This window comes from Amaranthus tricolor, chromosome 15 (genome assembly GCF_026212465.1).
Source record: "Amaranthus tricolor cultivar Red isolate AtriRed21 chromosome 15, ASM2621246v1, whole genome shotgun sequence".
Classification (NCBI taxonomy): Eukaryota; Viridiplantae; Streptophyta; class Magnoliopsida; order Caryophyllales; family Amaranthaceae; genus Amaranthus; species Amaranthus tricolor.
In genome coordinates this window covers 8,686,519-8,703,184 of record NC_080061.1, presented here as the reverse complement: position 1 = coordinate 8,703,184, position 16,666 = coordinate 8,686,519, and the positions used below count along the sequence as shown (strand labels likewise).

Sequence of the window (16,666 nt, the reverse complement as noted above, 5' to 3'; positions counted from 1 at the left end):
ACTTTAAAACAGTAAATTTATTAAATCAACCTAATAAAAATAATCTCACCATAAAACCTTCTCATTTGACAATTTATGTTTGAATCTCTTATAAGAGTGAATCAATTCGTCCTTACTAGTGACCAGTGAGCCTTGTAAAGTTGTCCATAGTGAAGGGTTTTAGTATCAATCAACCCTAAAGATCTAAACTATCCATCTATCCCCATTTTAGTCCAGTCCACAAGCTATCCCACTTATAATTTCTATTGTTCCACCATGTTACCTACAAACGAAAATTCCCATAACCAAGTCCACCCAAGCTCCATAAACGACCAATATATCTTATTTCCTACATCGAAACGACCAATATATCTTATTTCCTACATCGAAGTCTTCCGCGATTCAAAAGTCACAAAGTCTTTAAGGACATCTAACTTTTCAAGGAAACCTATGAACAGAACAATAGTTCGCTTTCTTATAAGTGACATCTGGTCGAAAAAAATAAATGTCAACTTCACACCAAAAAATTTCATACAATGATATGAGAAGCAGTTCTCTAATAATTATGAAAAACATACGCGTTTATGGGTGATAAAGAGCCTGGTTAGCTCTTGAAGCAGCAGGGGAAGCAAATGGCATAGAAGTCCCTGGGACAGATGAAATTGGAGCTGATGCATAAGCAGGAACGGGAGGTGATGTGAATGTTTGGCCAGGAAAGGTGCTAGGCACCGAAACAAAAGTTTGTCGGCCATGTTGCTGCATAGATGGGTTCCATGATGGTGCGTGAGCCTGAGGTGCCATAGTAGCTTCAGATCTGAAGCCATTTGGAGGATAACCTGCAGCCGCTTGAGGATTCATCCATGGTGCTGCAGGAACACTAGGATAACCAGAAGTCTGTTGGACAGCTAGCACACTGGGGGGGCTCGGGATTGTGTAATCTCTACTTTTATCACAATAAGCCTGTAGGATGGGGACAGAAGTATCACCACACATATTATATGCATCAAACTAAGAATAGTAATTTGACATAGTTCAAGAGGCATACATGCAGACACATCTATTTTCCAACCATTGGATATCATTCTTTTGACACTGACATATTATACCTTAACACTGAGATCAGTATGGCGAGAGTATGTTAGATGAAGCTTACAATAGCCACCATCATAAATGCAATGTCCTTCCAGGGATTCTTTAGCGATGGAAGCTGTATTGACATCTAAAAGCAAAAAATTCACAGCGTAAGTACCTATAAACCTAATGTTCAACCATAACTCAAAATAATAGAAGATAAAAGATGATACTAATGGTCAAGAGGCTCAGTCCTTCCCACACTGCAATGGTCAATCACGTAATGGAAAAACAAGGTGTAAAAAAAAGTGTTTTGGCCGTTACAATGAGTATCTCAAGCTTTCGGCTGACAACATCTCTCGAATTGCATCACGTGTAGTTACAGCGATCACAACCATTACCGCATTTTTGCATCATGATCAATCACTATCTCAAAAATTGATTAAACCCAAGAAATTTTATTATATTCTCTGTTTTTGGATACCAAGCTGTCATTACTCATTCATCATTTTTCATTTACTAAAAATCCTTGATCCAAGATCTAATAGATTAAAAAAGTGAAAGGTCTTTCACAAATGAACATGTTAGTATCCTCAAGATTATCAGTTTGGGACCGTCTGATTGGTTTTCTTAAGAAGCAAACTTGTTAGTATACAAATTAAAAATTATAACCAATTACTGTTTTTCATTTATGAACTTAGTTTCCGCAAGTGTTGTTACTTGTTTATAATGAGAACTAGTAGATTTAATGTCACCTTTACTTTTCTCAATTGATTCCATCTACTATTTCCAAACCGAGAAATTGGATAGGGCAAGAATACCGTTTCATCCGTAATTATGGTAAGGGGTGATGTGATTGTCGTACATCAAAATATTCGCCGAAACCATGAAATATGAGATATTAGAAAGGCCTAAAACGCATTTTTTTTTACACTTTTATGACTCGTGCGGTATCAAATTGGTAAAATTGAGAACATTTAAAACTCAAAGATACGACGCAACCTTGTTTTTTCACGAAGAGTATACTCTTAAGTATTCATGATGTGTCAATTGCACAACTTTCCAAAACAAAATTAAAAATAAAAATTGCACAACTGCCAGATAGTTTACAAATCACCAAAGAACTTGACACTTCCAGATATACTAATATGGAAGAGAAAGAGAGGGGGCATTGGCGATCTCTCACCAGGATATTGAATCAGAGCCTGTGTTTGGCCATTCTTCTCAAACATAGCTATTTTTTGAACTGTGCCAAATGCAGAAAACACCTGAAAAGAATATGTCCTCAATGAACAAGATTCGCTGCTAATTAGCAAAACAAGACATGAAAAAGGCATTTACTTACCGTATGAAGAACATCAACAGTAACAGCATATTGCATATTCTCAATCGCTGCAAGAAGCACATTACTTTCTTGGTCCCTTTTAACTCCATCAGCACCTACACTAGGCTAAACATATATACTTTGTCAGGATACTAAAAACTGAGTGTCAGGTCAATTGAGTCTTGAAACACACCTGAACAAGACCTTCAAATGCAGTAGCATTCACGGGAAGATATGGATTTGTATAGTCCCTGCAACAAATGATATTCATATGACTTGCAAAATCAAAAATATTAAAACAGAGGTTCAGATATATAGCTGCTCAAGGACAACAGTGCAAGAAGAATATGTTGAAAACCAACTCAAATTAGTAAACAATAACCTGACAAAGCTGGAACAAGATAGTTGTAAAAAGAAAATAAAGAACCCTACTTTCATATGGTGAATCATCTACCAAAAGCAAATACAGAACACCGTTTACAGTAATCCTATTTGTGGAGATGGACAGAAGCATAAATCTGCTGTTTATCTTATTATTATCGCTGCTAGAGAAATATGCACCTATGAGTTGATAAGAGCTCCAACAACCTCCATACTTGAACATTTAAACCTGCATGTAATTTTTGCTTTTATGATAATCAAGCCATAAGCTACCATCTCCAATCAAATCTACGAGTACCTTTTTTCTTCTAAGAAAATGGTCGCATCACACCTACTCTCTCTTTACACGAAATAACAAGCCTAGCTCCAATCTTATTTACTTTTCCACACAATATTTGAAGAAACAACACACATCTTCAAAACAGTTGTGCCAAACAAAAAGTTTGAGCATATTCTCGGAAAGGTGAATGAAAATTCAAATTAAAAAATTCATTTGAGAAATAGATAATTAAAAGACAACCAGATGTTGACATCATGACACTTCTTAAGAGAATCATGCTATGATGATCAAGAGGTTAGATGGCATGTCTTTTATCTAGCACGTATTGCCATTGTCATGCATCCGGACATCATAACTCTTGATGACATCAATTTTCCGCCTTTATTTCTTAGTAAAATCACACAATTCAACAGAGGTACATTATTGCAGCAAGAAAAAAGCATACAGAAATTCCTAGACAAGCTTAAAACAAAATATATGATATATTCACACAAGAAACACAATACAGCATGCTGTTTGTAATTGTCAGGGTGCATATTCTCCTTTGCTACTCTAAGCAATAGCCTTACACAATGCGGTGTGATATAGCTACTTGTGCAGTTCCAAAAGGATGTTCTGCAGCAACTTGAGTACATGATCACCTAAACTAACAAATGCATTCTCCAAAGACTGACTCATGCTAAAAAGTTACAGCTAGAGTCCAACTAATTCACAAAGTTTTAACAAAACATAAAATAACATATAAAAGGTTGTGTCCCCTCCACCAACCTTTAAAAAGCCCAAAACATTGGATGCCAGATATAACACATGAGGGTAAGCATCATAAGGATCTCTGAGATAAAAATTAATCATTAATGAACGTTATCAAAATCCGAATGACGACAATCTTCATGGTGGAGGAGCGAACTGGCGATATCCAAGATTGGAATTACCAATCTTCAATGGGTCTGACCCAGATGAATGGATACAAAAGGCGGAGAAATATTTTTCTTTTTACTGAATGACGGAAGAAGAAAAGATCGAGGCGGCGGTGGAGTCTTGAGGAAGAAGCTTTTATGTGGTATCAATTTGAGGATGATAGATCACCACTAGCCGATTGGCAAGAGATCAAGTCCATGATCTTGAAGTATTTCCGGCCGGGTGAAGACGGAGACTTATTTGAGCAGTGGATGGCCGTCGAACAAAGGAGATCAGTGGCGGAATACCGTAAGAAGTTTGTTTCTAAGTTAAAGCATTTGGGAAGGGTGGATGAGCTGGTTATGCTGGGGACATTCTTGAGGGGATTGAAGGATGAAGTCAGATATGAATTGAATTACCGCGGCGAACAAATCAGAAGATTGTCGGAAAAGAAACTCAGAGAAAAGAGGGCAAAGGGATTATGTTTCCAATGTGATGGAAAATGGTTGACTAATCACGTTTGTAGTAGAAAAGAGATGATAGTGTTGATCGGAGCGGACGGAGACGAGAAGGAAGAAGACAAACGTTACTGTGGAGGAAATAGAGGAGGATGAAGAAATGGAGACTGTTGACATATCCTTGAATTCCGTGGTGGGGATCAACAATCCGAAAATTCTGAAGCTCATGGGGAAAATTGGGGATGAAGAATTGGTGGTGATGATAGATTCTAGTGCAACGAATAATTTCATATCGAATCTAGTGGTGCAGCGGCTAAAGATTCCATGTGAGAAATGTGAAAAATGTGGCGTAATTATAGGAAATGGAACGGAGATTCGTGGACAAGGCATATGTCAATAGGTTTGTCTACAAATGCAAGGGTTGAGGTAATTCAAGATTTCCTTTCTTTAGAATTGGGAAACACGGATTTGATTTTGGGAGTACAGTGACTTGAAACCTTGGGTTCCGTGATGATAAATTGGAAAACACTGGTGACGAATTTCATTGGCAAGACAAGAAGGTGCAATTAGTGGGAAATCCAGCTTTACAAAGAGCTAAGATTTCATTGAAAGCCATGATAAAAACATTAAAAAAAGGAGGGATTTTAGTCGAGTATAAGGGTATGTAAGAAACCTCCAAAAAACAACACAGACCAAGCTTCCTGGAGCCAATATTAGAAAAATATGCATAAATTTTCAACCCCACCTTGCCTTACCCCCACAAAGAATCCATGATCATGCTATAAACCTCAAAGCCGAAACTAACCCAATCAATATCAGACCCTACCGATACCCCCATAACCAAAAGAACGAGATAGAAAGATTGGTGCAATATATGATGAAGGCAGGAATTATAAAACCCTCTATTAGCCCATTCTCTAGTCCGGTTATCTTGGTGAAGAAGAAAGACGGGTCTTGGCGATTTTGTGTTGACTATACAGCCTTGAATAAGGCTACGGTGCCCGACAAATTCCTATGATAGACAAGCTACTTGATGAGCTTCATGGTGCTACAATTTTCACTAAGCTTGATCTTAAATCCGGATATCACCAAATCCGTATGAAGAAAGAGGATGTTCACAAGACCGCTTTTCGTACCCACAAGGGGCATTATGAGTTTTTAGTTATGCCCTTTGGGTTAACTAATGCTCCCTCGACATTTCAATCCTTGGTGAATGATATCTTTCGGCCCTTCTTGAGAAAGTTTGTGTTAGTGTTTTTGATGACATTTTAATATATAGCAAGGGGGAGCAAGAACATGTAGAGCATGTAGCACGGGTTCTTCAATGTCTCCAGGAGAATGAACTCATAGTGAATGAAGGGAAATGCGATTTTAGGGTAGCTCAAGTTTCTTATTTGGGACATGTAGTATCGGCCAAAGAGGTTTCGGTTGATTATGAGAAGATAGCAGCCATGACTTCGTGGCAACCTCCAAGAACTCTTAAAGAACTACGAGGATTCTTGGGCCTTACGGGATACTACCGACGATTTGTGAAAGGTATGCTCACATGGCTCAGCCGCTTACAAATCAATCAAAAAAGGATGCATTTGCTTGGAATAGTGAGGCAAAATTGGCATTCCAATCCTTGAAAGCTGTCATGATCACAGTGCTGGTCTTAGCCTTACCTGATTTCAAGAAACCTTTTGTCGTAGAGACGGATGCATCTAATTGTGGAATAGGAGCCGTGTTGATGCAGGAAAGGCATCCTCTAGCATTTTTTAGTAAGGCACTTGCGCTGCGTACTAGTAGTAAATCTATTTATGAGAAAGAGTTGATGGCTATAGTGTTCGCTATTTTGAAGTGGAAACACTATTTGCTTGGAAGAAGATTCACGGTGCGCACAGACCAAAAGAGCTTGAAACATTTATTTGAACAGCGGGAAATCGATGGAGACTATCAAAAGTGGGTAATCAAGCTAATGGGTTTTGACTTTGTCATTGAATATAATCCAAGAAAATGTAATTTAGTTTCAGATGCACTTTTCAGATTACCCAAGGCAACTACTGAATGTGGATCACTTTAAAGTACTTGTGGAATAGAGTGGGACCAGTTGCAAAAGAAGGTTAAATCGGGATGCTACAGCCTACACTTATGCGAATTAGAGAAGCGGTTCTCAAGGAGGAGCAAGTACCGTCGAGGTATACGTTGGTAGAAGACATTTTATATTACAAGGGAAGATATGTGTTGTCCAAGGCGTCACCCTTCATTGCTGTTTTGTTGAGGGAATACCACGATTCTCCAATGGGAGGTCATGCCGGGGAGCTTAAACATATCCAATGTTGGCAACGGAGTGGTTTTGGGAGGGCATGAGAAGGCGGGTGCTGCAATATGTCTGTGAATGCAAGGTTTGTCAACAAGCTAAAGCAAGTTACCAAAGACCAGTGGGGTTACTTCAAAATCTGCCCATTCCTTCTAATGTTTGGGAACATATCACCATGGACTTCATCGAAGGTCTACCGAAATCGGAAGGGGTGGATACTATATTGGTGGTTGTCGACCGTTTAACAAAGTTTGGCCATTTCATCGCTGTCAAGCATCCATTTACTGCAGTAACAGTGGCTACCAAGTTTATCACTGAAATAGTAAGATTACATGGGTTTCCTACTTCTATTGTTTCTGACAGGGACAAGATTTTTATGAGTTCTTTTTGGCGGGAGTTGTTCCGTTTACAACACACTCAATTGTTACGAAGCACCGCTTTTCATTCTCAAACAGATGACAATCTGAGATTGTCAATAACATGGTTGAGACGTATTTACGATGTTTTGCAAATGAGCAACCGAGAAGGTGGGCAAAGTGGCTTCATTGGGATGAATTTAGTTACAATACTTCACCACATGTGTCTACGAAGATGTCACCCTTTCAAGCTTTGTATGGGCGTGTTCCTCCACATATAGTGAGAATGGGACATCGACAAACTCCGGTGGATTCTCTAGATCAATTGCTACAGGAACGAGATGCTATCTTAGAAGAGCTACAATTTAATCTTCTAAAAGAACAGCATAGGATGTGCCAGTATGCTAATAAGAAGCGAAGGGAAGTGGAATATAAGGAAGACGACTTGGTGTTTTTGAAAATTCACCCTTATAGACAGAAAAATCTTGCTAGACGAGTCAATGAGAAGTTGGGTTTATGTTACTTCGGTCCCTATGAGCTTGTACAACGAATAGGGAAAATCGCTTACAAGTTGAATCTTCCGAATGACTGTCACATACATCCCTTTTTCCATGTATCGCAGCTTAAGAAGGCAATAGGTACTGACCGGGCAGCAGCCGTAGCTCCACTGCTTACTACTGATTTGGAAATTGTGATACAACCAGCTGATATATTACAAGTTCGTCAACTGCAGTCTTGTCCTAAGGAAGTCTTGGTCTTATGGGAAGGCTTGGATATTACCGAGGCTACATGGGAAGATAAGGAGAAATTTTTTATAGCCTTTCCTTTTGCTCACCTAAAAGACAAGGTGCATAATTTGGAGGGGGTATTGTCATAACTCCTATAGTAAGGGGAGGGGATGGAGGAGATAAGGAGACAGTGCTTAAGACATATTATAGGAAGAGAAGGAAAGCAACAGTAAATGACACATGTAAAGAAATATAATTGAGTAGTTTAAGTCTTGGTGACTGGCTTAGGCAGTAGCCGGTTTTAGTAAGTTGCTCAATGTATAAATAAAGATTATTTGGTAATTGAAAGACATTATGAAGTATTTGGAATAAACTGGAGCTGGCAGTACTCGAAACTTACCCCTTATATTTCATAAAAATTCTCTCTCTTACTCTCTAATTTTGTATCTCTCATTCTTTCTTGATTACATTGATTCTATTAGAAAATAAGCATACCTGGGTGTATCACACATACACTTGACATCGGGATCGAGATGTTGATAAGAATAAGACAACTTCTTTCATATTATGAAAACTTGAAGAATATGCCAGGTTGCAAAAGGAAACAATGACTTAACCAAACAAACAGGATACCGAATCTCAATAATAATTTGAAACAGTTAAACTCATCAACAGTAAAACTTCCACAAGAAAGATACACATGGTTTATATTTGTTTCACAAAGCACAACAAAAGATCACAGGAGAAAATAAAAGGACTAAAACAGCCTATCCTCACACATGAGCACATCCATGTTATAAATGCTGTCCTAGGCAACAATCTAAGGCTGGATGGCAGTACCCAAAAACTAAAAACATATAAGTAACTTAACAAGTGGACTTTCATTAGCCTTTCTAACTTCTTTTCCTGCTCACAACATTACATTTCTCCAAGGCTAAGTGGCTCCTACCTAGGAAGGCTTAAAGGGTTGTAAAGTATGTACGGAACCTTACCCTTGTAATAACAAAACGATTTTTTCACACTAAGGATGACCAAATTTAAACTATTTTCCATACTTTACTGTTACCCTAAAATATTGATAACCAAAATAGAAAGGAAAATTTATAAAAACTTCAGCAACGTAAATTGCTGGACAACAGTCATCACAATGTGCCCAGTAAACATACCTGCTCCTATGAGATTGAAACTTAATACTCAGATCCGTGTGTGCAGAATATGAGATTTTCAGAGGACATGAACTCACATGCTCAGGAAGCAAATACCTACATCAAGCATTTTAATCAGTGTACTTTAATTCTTCAAATAATACTCATAGAGCTATTTGACATGCACATAATTGGATAGTAACTAGAAACATCTAATTTCTGCTCCCCATAAACTAAATACTGTTCTCAGAAAATTAAAAAGCATTAGTAAGATCATACTTAGGTATGCTTCTCCCATCCAATGCTTCCTTTGCTGCACTTGCTGTCTCAATATCACTGAATTGAATTAAAGCCTGCCATTTCACATCATCAAACTAAGACAATGACAAAAGAGAGGAGTACTCCAGATTGTATAAGATCCAAACTATATACCTGAAATCCAGCAGCCTTTTCAAAAGTGGCAATTTTGTGGACAAACCCAAAGGCAGAAAAAACCTTTCAAACAAAGAGAAACTTAACAATTACAATAAAGTAAAAATAGAAAAAACAGAACAGAAACACATTGTCGCCCATCTCAACGCCAATTAACAACTATGAAATTAGCAATTGACTAGAAACAAGTGCAGAATAAGACCTGTATATTTAAGCGTGACGATAGACCATAGAAAGCAGTATGACGAACATGTTTATATTTCCACATTCTCTCCAACAAAAGAATTTAAATAAGAACCATCACCATCTGTGATTCAATGATGTCAAGAAAAATTCAAGATGGCGTTGAAGATACTGTAAATAAATGTAAAGAAAAGAATACTTCATTTACTAGAGAATAAAAACCTATGCTGCATAAATTTTGACCAGTAAAGTCAAAACTAACACCAAACAAAAGGAGGCTGAAAGAGAAGAAAAGGAGAGAAACTGATAGATTACGAAAAATACCGATACGTACAAGAGATGTAAAAGCAGGACAAGGGAGGGTTTTAACAAACACTTATATTGAGAGAATTAATATATGAAAATAATTTGAAGTGTCTTTTAAAAGAATTCACCCTCTAGCTACCAGCTTAGCTAAAAACACATTGGATGCTGCAAACTAAATTCAATCATGTAACTATGCAAATAATTTTATTTTCTCTTAATAGTTTTTAGTGGAAAATTTGACATTAATACATCAAATATTTCATTTGGAAATGAAAATTTGCACTTTTGCCAAAAGATGACATCTAGTGGAACAATGCATCAAAAGCAGACAGTAATAGTACACTGTCACTTTGAAACAACAAAATTCGAAAGGAGGGAATGTTAGAGACAATGAATATCTGAGTCAGATGTCACAAAATTGACTAATAAACAACTAAAATATTATAGCTTAAAAGTAACATGACAAGTAAGCTTCTATGAGCGGGAAAAAAAAAAAAAAAAAAAAAAAAAAAAAAAGTCAGTGACCCATGCATCTTCTAAGAGACAATAACTAGACCAAAGGGTACTAACAAAGCAATTTGATTTTTTTTATCTTATGGCAGAGGGGGAAGGGAGAACTTAAGGCAGATGAAGGATATTCATTAAATGCAGGCTCAGCAGAAGGAACTTCCGTAGACTTAATATGTCTTAAAGAGGTGGGAAGAGAGACATTTTTCCTTGTTTATATCAATTTCATTGATAAGGAATTTCACCAACCACAAAACAAAAAAGTAATAAAGGGTTCAATTTCAGGACATACAATTGAGCATTTTTTCCTTTAAACAGCAAACACGTTTTTAAGACCACAGCTTAATGTAATTAGTTGCTTCGGCCTTCTCTGGGCTTGGAAAGGGCCAAATGTACACACGAACTTACCTTTGTTAGTAATTATAAAGAGGATGATGTTTTGGATTAACCTTCGGTAGAAAGCATCGTGTGAAAACTTCACATAGTTAGAAAGAACACATAATTTAGTAAGCTATTTTGATATTGCCCTTGGTACTTCATCAAAAAAAATTGTCCATTGTTATCTAAAATCAAAGAACTATAAATTTTTGGCTTAACTATAAAATAATGAGTTTGAAATTCCAACAGTTTTGAATGTTTTCCATCAATAATAATATGCCATTGCAATTCTAAACAATTTGCCCGTCATAGTGAATTCAAACATTAAAATCAAAAAAAAAAAACACACCAATTGGTCAGTTCTAAGTAATTGTCATCGGCTATAAAGGTAAATAAATGAAAAATCGATAAAGATAGCCTTCAAAACATCAGAATTCCTTCCATTAAGCCAAAATAAAAAATAAAAAATTTTGAAATTTACTTACCAAATGAATAACTTCAATGGTGATATCACCGGGTTGAACTCCTTCCATAGTAACTAGCAAGACATTCCCGGGAGTATCACCGGGGCTTTTATTATTCACGATTTCATGTCTATTCGAATACTGAATGTAGACTGTTTTACCACGAACTTGCGCTGGTTCCGAAGAAGAAGCATAATAAGAAACCATTGAAATAGCTTGATTTAGGTCTGCCTGCAATTTTACATAATCAAAATTTTCACGCTCAAACAAGCAAACCAAAAATCAATCAAACTTAATTCCATAATTGTATTCTCAAATACCCTAGTCAGTTCAGAATTGTATTTCCAAATACCCTAAAAACCAAACAAACCAAAATTTGATTGTATTTTCAGAAACATAAAGAAAAAATCAATTAAATTTGATCCTAGAATTGTCTTTCAATCAAATTTAATACCATAATCGTATACTCAATTAGTATTATGCGCAAATTTCTTAGAAATTAACAATTAAATTCATTAAAATACCACTTTTAATATCATATTGAACTACCTTAAACCACAAATCCACAATTAGTCAAAACTAAATCAAAAACAAGTTACAATTGAAGAAAAAAAAAAGTAATAGAGAGTCATACATATTCGACGAAGGCTTGATTATGATTGGCGCCGACATTGCATTTGGTATTAACGATCTTACCAAAGGGTTTGCAGAGCTCAATAAGCTCCTCTTCGGAACATTCCCATGGAAGATTGCGCAAGTGAAGGACCTTTGATGGTGTTTGGGTATACCTAAATTGTTGTTGCCCAGAAGTTGACATGGTAGAAGTGGATTTTAATTGATGAAAAAGAGATAAAGATAATAGTAAAGAGATGGAATTAGCGATTTTGTTTTGTTGGAGCTTGAGACGAAGAGGGTTTTATGGTGAATGAGATGGTGAATTTGTGATTACTGATTAGTGATTAATGCAAGATCAACTATTCAATTTTGATTTCCAAAAACTAAACCAATTCTTATCCCTTTTCCTCTGTGCAACTGTCTAAGTGTGTAAATTTAGATATCTTTTCTATTCTCTTTACTTGTCTTATTTAGTTTTAATAAATTTATCAATGTAGTTTTTAATCATAAATATTTCTAATTTTATTTGAGTAAAGATTATAAAAAGTTAATATTAATAAAATTTACAATAAGACGAATTAAACAAGATCCGACGTGACTATGTTGTAACTTATAGATTAAGAACAAATTACATAATAAAAGTGATTGATGAATAGTGTTGAAAACCAAATAGAACAAGTAAAGCGAATAGGAAGGAGTATAAATTAAATTTCTAGGTGATTGCAACTATATATTATCGTTATAAAATTTATCAAGTTTGAATAAAGGTAATAATAGATACAAACAAATAATAATGTATAGTTGTGATAAATTTTAGGCAAAATTATTTTGAATAATTCAACTTATTGCTCATTATTTGCTAAAGTTTTCACTTTTTTGAAAAATTTTAAATAATTTAACCTTTGCATATATTTTGTTAATAATGGACCTTTGTTGCAAAGAACCGGTTACAACCGGCAAGTTTTTAACCGGTTCTTTGCAACAAAGATCCATTCGAAACAAAATATATGCAAAGGTTAGATTATTTAAGATTTTTCAAAAGATGAGATTATTAGCAAAGAATGGGCAATAAGTTGGACTATTAAGAACAATTTTTCCTAAATTCTAAAGTAAAGATATTAAAAAAAATCACTATTTTAGAGTTTAAAAAATGAGAATTTGTCAATAAAACCGAAAATAAATTCTTTTTAGTAAAATTTATGTTACAAAAGATACACCTATAAACTTTCTTTTAATTCATGTTTATCACACCATACATTATACTAAAAAGCTTGAAATTTTCAAGTGTCACAATTAAATACAGTTTGTCAAATATAACTCATTTATTCGCTAAATAAAAATGACATGGTATTTAATTTTTACCAATATCTCTACCATTAAAGTATCTTTGATTAACATTTATTTATACAAGTTGAGTAAGTTATAGAATATATAATATATTGTTGAAAATTTTCAAAATTACAAAGTTAATCATACGTCCTATCCTATTTTATACTAAAAAGTTTGGAAAATTCCAAATGTCACGACTAAAAAGCGTTGACATGACATTTGAATTTGACCAATATCTCTACCATTAAAGCATTATTATCACAACTAAAAAGAGTTTGTCAAATGGAACTCATTTATTTGCTAAATAAAAGTGACATGACATTTGATTTTGATTAATATATCTACCATTAAAGTATTATTAACTATTATTTATTTACAGTTAAATTGAGTAAATTATAGAATGTAATATATTGTTGAAAATTTTCAAAATTACAAAGTTAATCTATACATGTAATTGTCAAAATTAAGTGTTTAACATCTCTAGTTTATTTTTTTTTAACATCATATATTTATACATGTCAATGCTAAAAAATTCGCATATTAAACGAGTTTCTACACTAGTAAAAGAATAACTAAAAATAAATATTAAAAACATTAAAGTTTTGTTGCTTTTCGAGGAATTTGGGTTATAGAAAGGATCTTTAATTTTTATATTTTTTAGTTGAGATACTGCTATACATGAATAAATTAATTTAAAAGATCAAATGATATGCATGACTTTATATTTCAATTCTCAATGATAAAAAGATTATACATAATGAGAAATGATGAAGAAAAAAGGCAATAAAATGGAAAAAATTAGTGTTTTGGTTAAGAAACTAGATTATAGGATGGACTTTAATAACACCTGGAGATCAAGCATCGTAGAAGTTAATTGTCAACTATCTTGAAGCGTGATACGATATCACCACGCAAGTAACTACAATTTCTGCACCACAAATTATTAGTCTTGTTCTGGAATGATTCCCTGGAAAGCCCCTCCAACGCTCAAGTCAGTAAAGGAGACGCAAATCAAGGAATGATATAAATATGAATGCGCGATTGACGATATATAGAATGATATCAGTTTGAGAATAACTGTTTTATATGGATTGAGAGATAATGGGTGTAAATTTAGGCAGAGTTTCAGTACGCAATGTGTAAGTTTAGACTCTACTATGAGGTATTTATAGGGATCTATGAAGATGTAGAGGACATCGTGTGGGATGATGGAGGATGGTGGGTGGTTATTTTAGGGAGATCATGGGTGACAAGGAGAGTAGTGGTGAGGAGTGGGATCTAGTGGTTATAGTTGCTGGTATCTTTATTTGGAGGGTAAACAAGATTAAAAAGTCTATAAGCCCTTTGACCGTAAGTCAAGGTCAACAGTAATCAAAGGTCAATGAAAATGAAGGTCAACGCGGCAAAAAGGTAATGTTACAAAATTAATTAAAATAAATAAATGAATAATAAATAAATGAAATGTTACCCATAACAATTAGTATCATCATATCATATCATACTATCTAATAAAGATGAAGCAATAATTTCAAATAGCAATCTTTAGTAATTTGCTTATGGGGATTAAATTTATTGGCGATTAGATATCTTATATGTCATCCTTAAATTAATATTTTATTTTAGTATAATTATAATTTAAACAAAAATTAAATATCATTCTATATCATACTATATAATCAAGATGAAGCAATAATGTCAAATGGCAATCTCTTAGCAATTTGCTTATGTGGATTAAATTTATTAGCGATAAGATATCTTATGTGTCATCCTTTAATTAATATCTTATTTTGGTGTAATTATAATAAAAGAAAAAATAAATATTATACTATATATATTATAATCATAATCATAAAATTCAATTAATTAATTTGTGATTGATTTTCGTATTTTTTGAGTTGCTGATCGATAATCTTTATATTAATATAGTTCTCAAAAGTTAAGAGTCATTAAGTCAAAATTATTGTGTACATAATCATTGGTCTTACTTTTCATCCTAATAATATGAACTTATGAATTTTTTTATTAATTTTTTCGTTCGCTGTTAGTAATAGCAAACATACGTGACCTCATCTTTGACATCTAACAGAGCTTTTAAGAAGCTGACATGTGTAATTATACAGTTCTTTTAATATGTTTTATGATAATTTAAATATCTTTCTCTTGTGTGAATAATATTTATCTCTTTTGTAAATATTAAATTTTGTATACATAAGGTTGTTTACTATTTCATGCTTTAGCACGGCTAATTACCTAGTCTAGTTAAATAATGACATCTGACTAAGCTTTTAAGAAGCTACCATGTGTAATTATATAGTTCTTTTAAAATGTTTTATGATAATACAATTCATTCTTTTATTATGATTTATTATTAAATAAAGATAGAAAAAAATTTTCAACTATTTAAGTTTTTTTGCCATTTAAACAAAAAGCATCCAGTTTAATAATGACATCGAGCAAAGCTTTTAGAAGCTGCAATGTGTAATTATACAATTCTTTTAATATGTTTTATGATTATGATATGATTATATGTCAATCATTAATGAAGATAATGCAAGATGCCAAATTTATATGTAGTACGATATTTAATTGTTGCTTAAATTATAATTATATTAAAATAAATACTTCCTTAATTTTTTTCTTTGTTTGTCCACTTTAAATTTTTCCGCTTTATAAGAGAGAAATTTAAATTTGATTTTTGAAGTATATATTAAAGACAAAATATATTCATGTGGAATCTTGTTAATTTCCATACACTGAAACCTTTGGCCCTTGCATGTGCATAATATAATTCTTCCAGTTTTTCTAATTTTGTTGATTGTAACCCTTGTAATGACCCCATAATATCAACATTAGAATAAGTATCATCATCGTCCATGCAAATCAAATCCATTGTATTTGATATTTCTAAATCTGAAATAATTTAAAATTTGATTTAGATTAGCTTAAAGAAATATAAAATCAATATTTACAAGAACTAATCAATTCACAATTAATAACAAGCGATCACTTTACGTTCATCATACTAACCAATTTAACGATGAACTCATCAGTTTAGTGGTATAAGTCATCATTTTAAGGGTACAAGTAATCACTGTAGAGACATTACATAGCCCATTGCAATGAGAATTTAGAAATAGTATGTAATCACTTGAACTGTTAGTCATCACTTTAACATTATACGCCATCACTTTAAGGCTACAAATAATCAATTTAAAGTCATCACATATAACATGAAAATGAGTACTTAGAAGCAGTAGGACATCACGTTACCTATTTAAGTCATCATTTTAATGTCTTAAGTCGTCATGTTAAGGATACATGTAATCATATTAACGTCATAATATATAAACTTAAAATGAGTACTTAGATCCAGTAGGTTATAATTTTAATTATGTAGGTCATCATTTTAATATCATTAGTCTTCATGTTAACTGTTAAGGATACGACAAATCACTTTAAGGTCATCATATAGAAGCATTAGCTTATCACTTTGACTACGTAAGTCTGCATTTTAACATCATAACTAATCTCTTT

At 33.7% G+C, this 16,666-nt stretch overlaps 1 protein-coding gene across 4 annotated transcripts; it reads right to left on the bottom strand.

The window, feature by feature from the left end:
• Positions 1 to 408: 408 nt before the first annotated feature.
• LOC130801878 (polypyrimidine tract-binding protein homolog 1) lies at positions 409 to 12,177 on the bottom strand. 4 transcript variants are annotated; one of them, XM_057665813.1, is made up of 10 exons: positions 11,823 to 12,176; positions 11,210 to 11,419; positions 9,351 to 9,413; positions 9,198 to 9,271; positions 8,940 to 9,035; positions 2,568 to 2,625; positions 2,396 to 2,500; positions 2,237 to 2,318; positions 1,086 to 1,198; positions 409 to 939 (listed from the first exon to the last, which is right to left on the bottom strand). In XM_057665813.1, the coding sequence occupies exons 1-10, from the start codon at positions 12,003 to 12,005 to the stop codon at positions 562 to 564; spliced, it is 1,362 nt and encodes a 453-aa protein (XP_057521796.1). In that variant the 5' UTR covers positions 12,006 to 12,176; the 3' UTR covers positions 409 to 561. The 4 variants fall into 4 exon arrangements, 3 of the variants coding, with proteins under 3 accessions (XP_057521796.1, XP_057521797.1, XP_057521798.1); XM_057665814.1 differs by lacking the exon at positions 11,823 to 12,176 and adding an exon at positions 9,553 to 9,657 and having other exon boundaries at positions 11,210 to 11,350; XM_057665815.1 differs by having other exon boundaries at positions 797 to 939; positions 1,133 to 1,198; positions 11,823 to 12,177.
• Between the last annotated feature and the right edge of the window lie 4,489 nt (positions 12,178 to 16,666).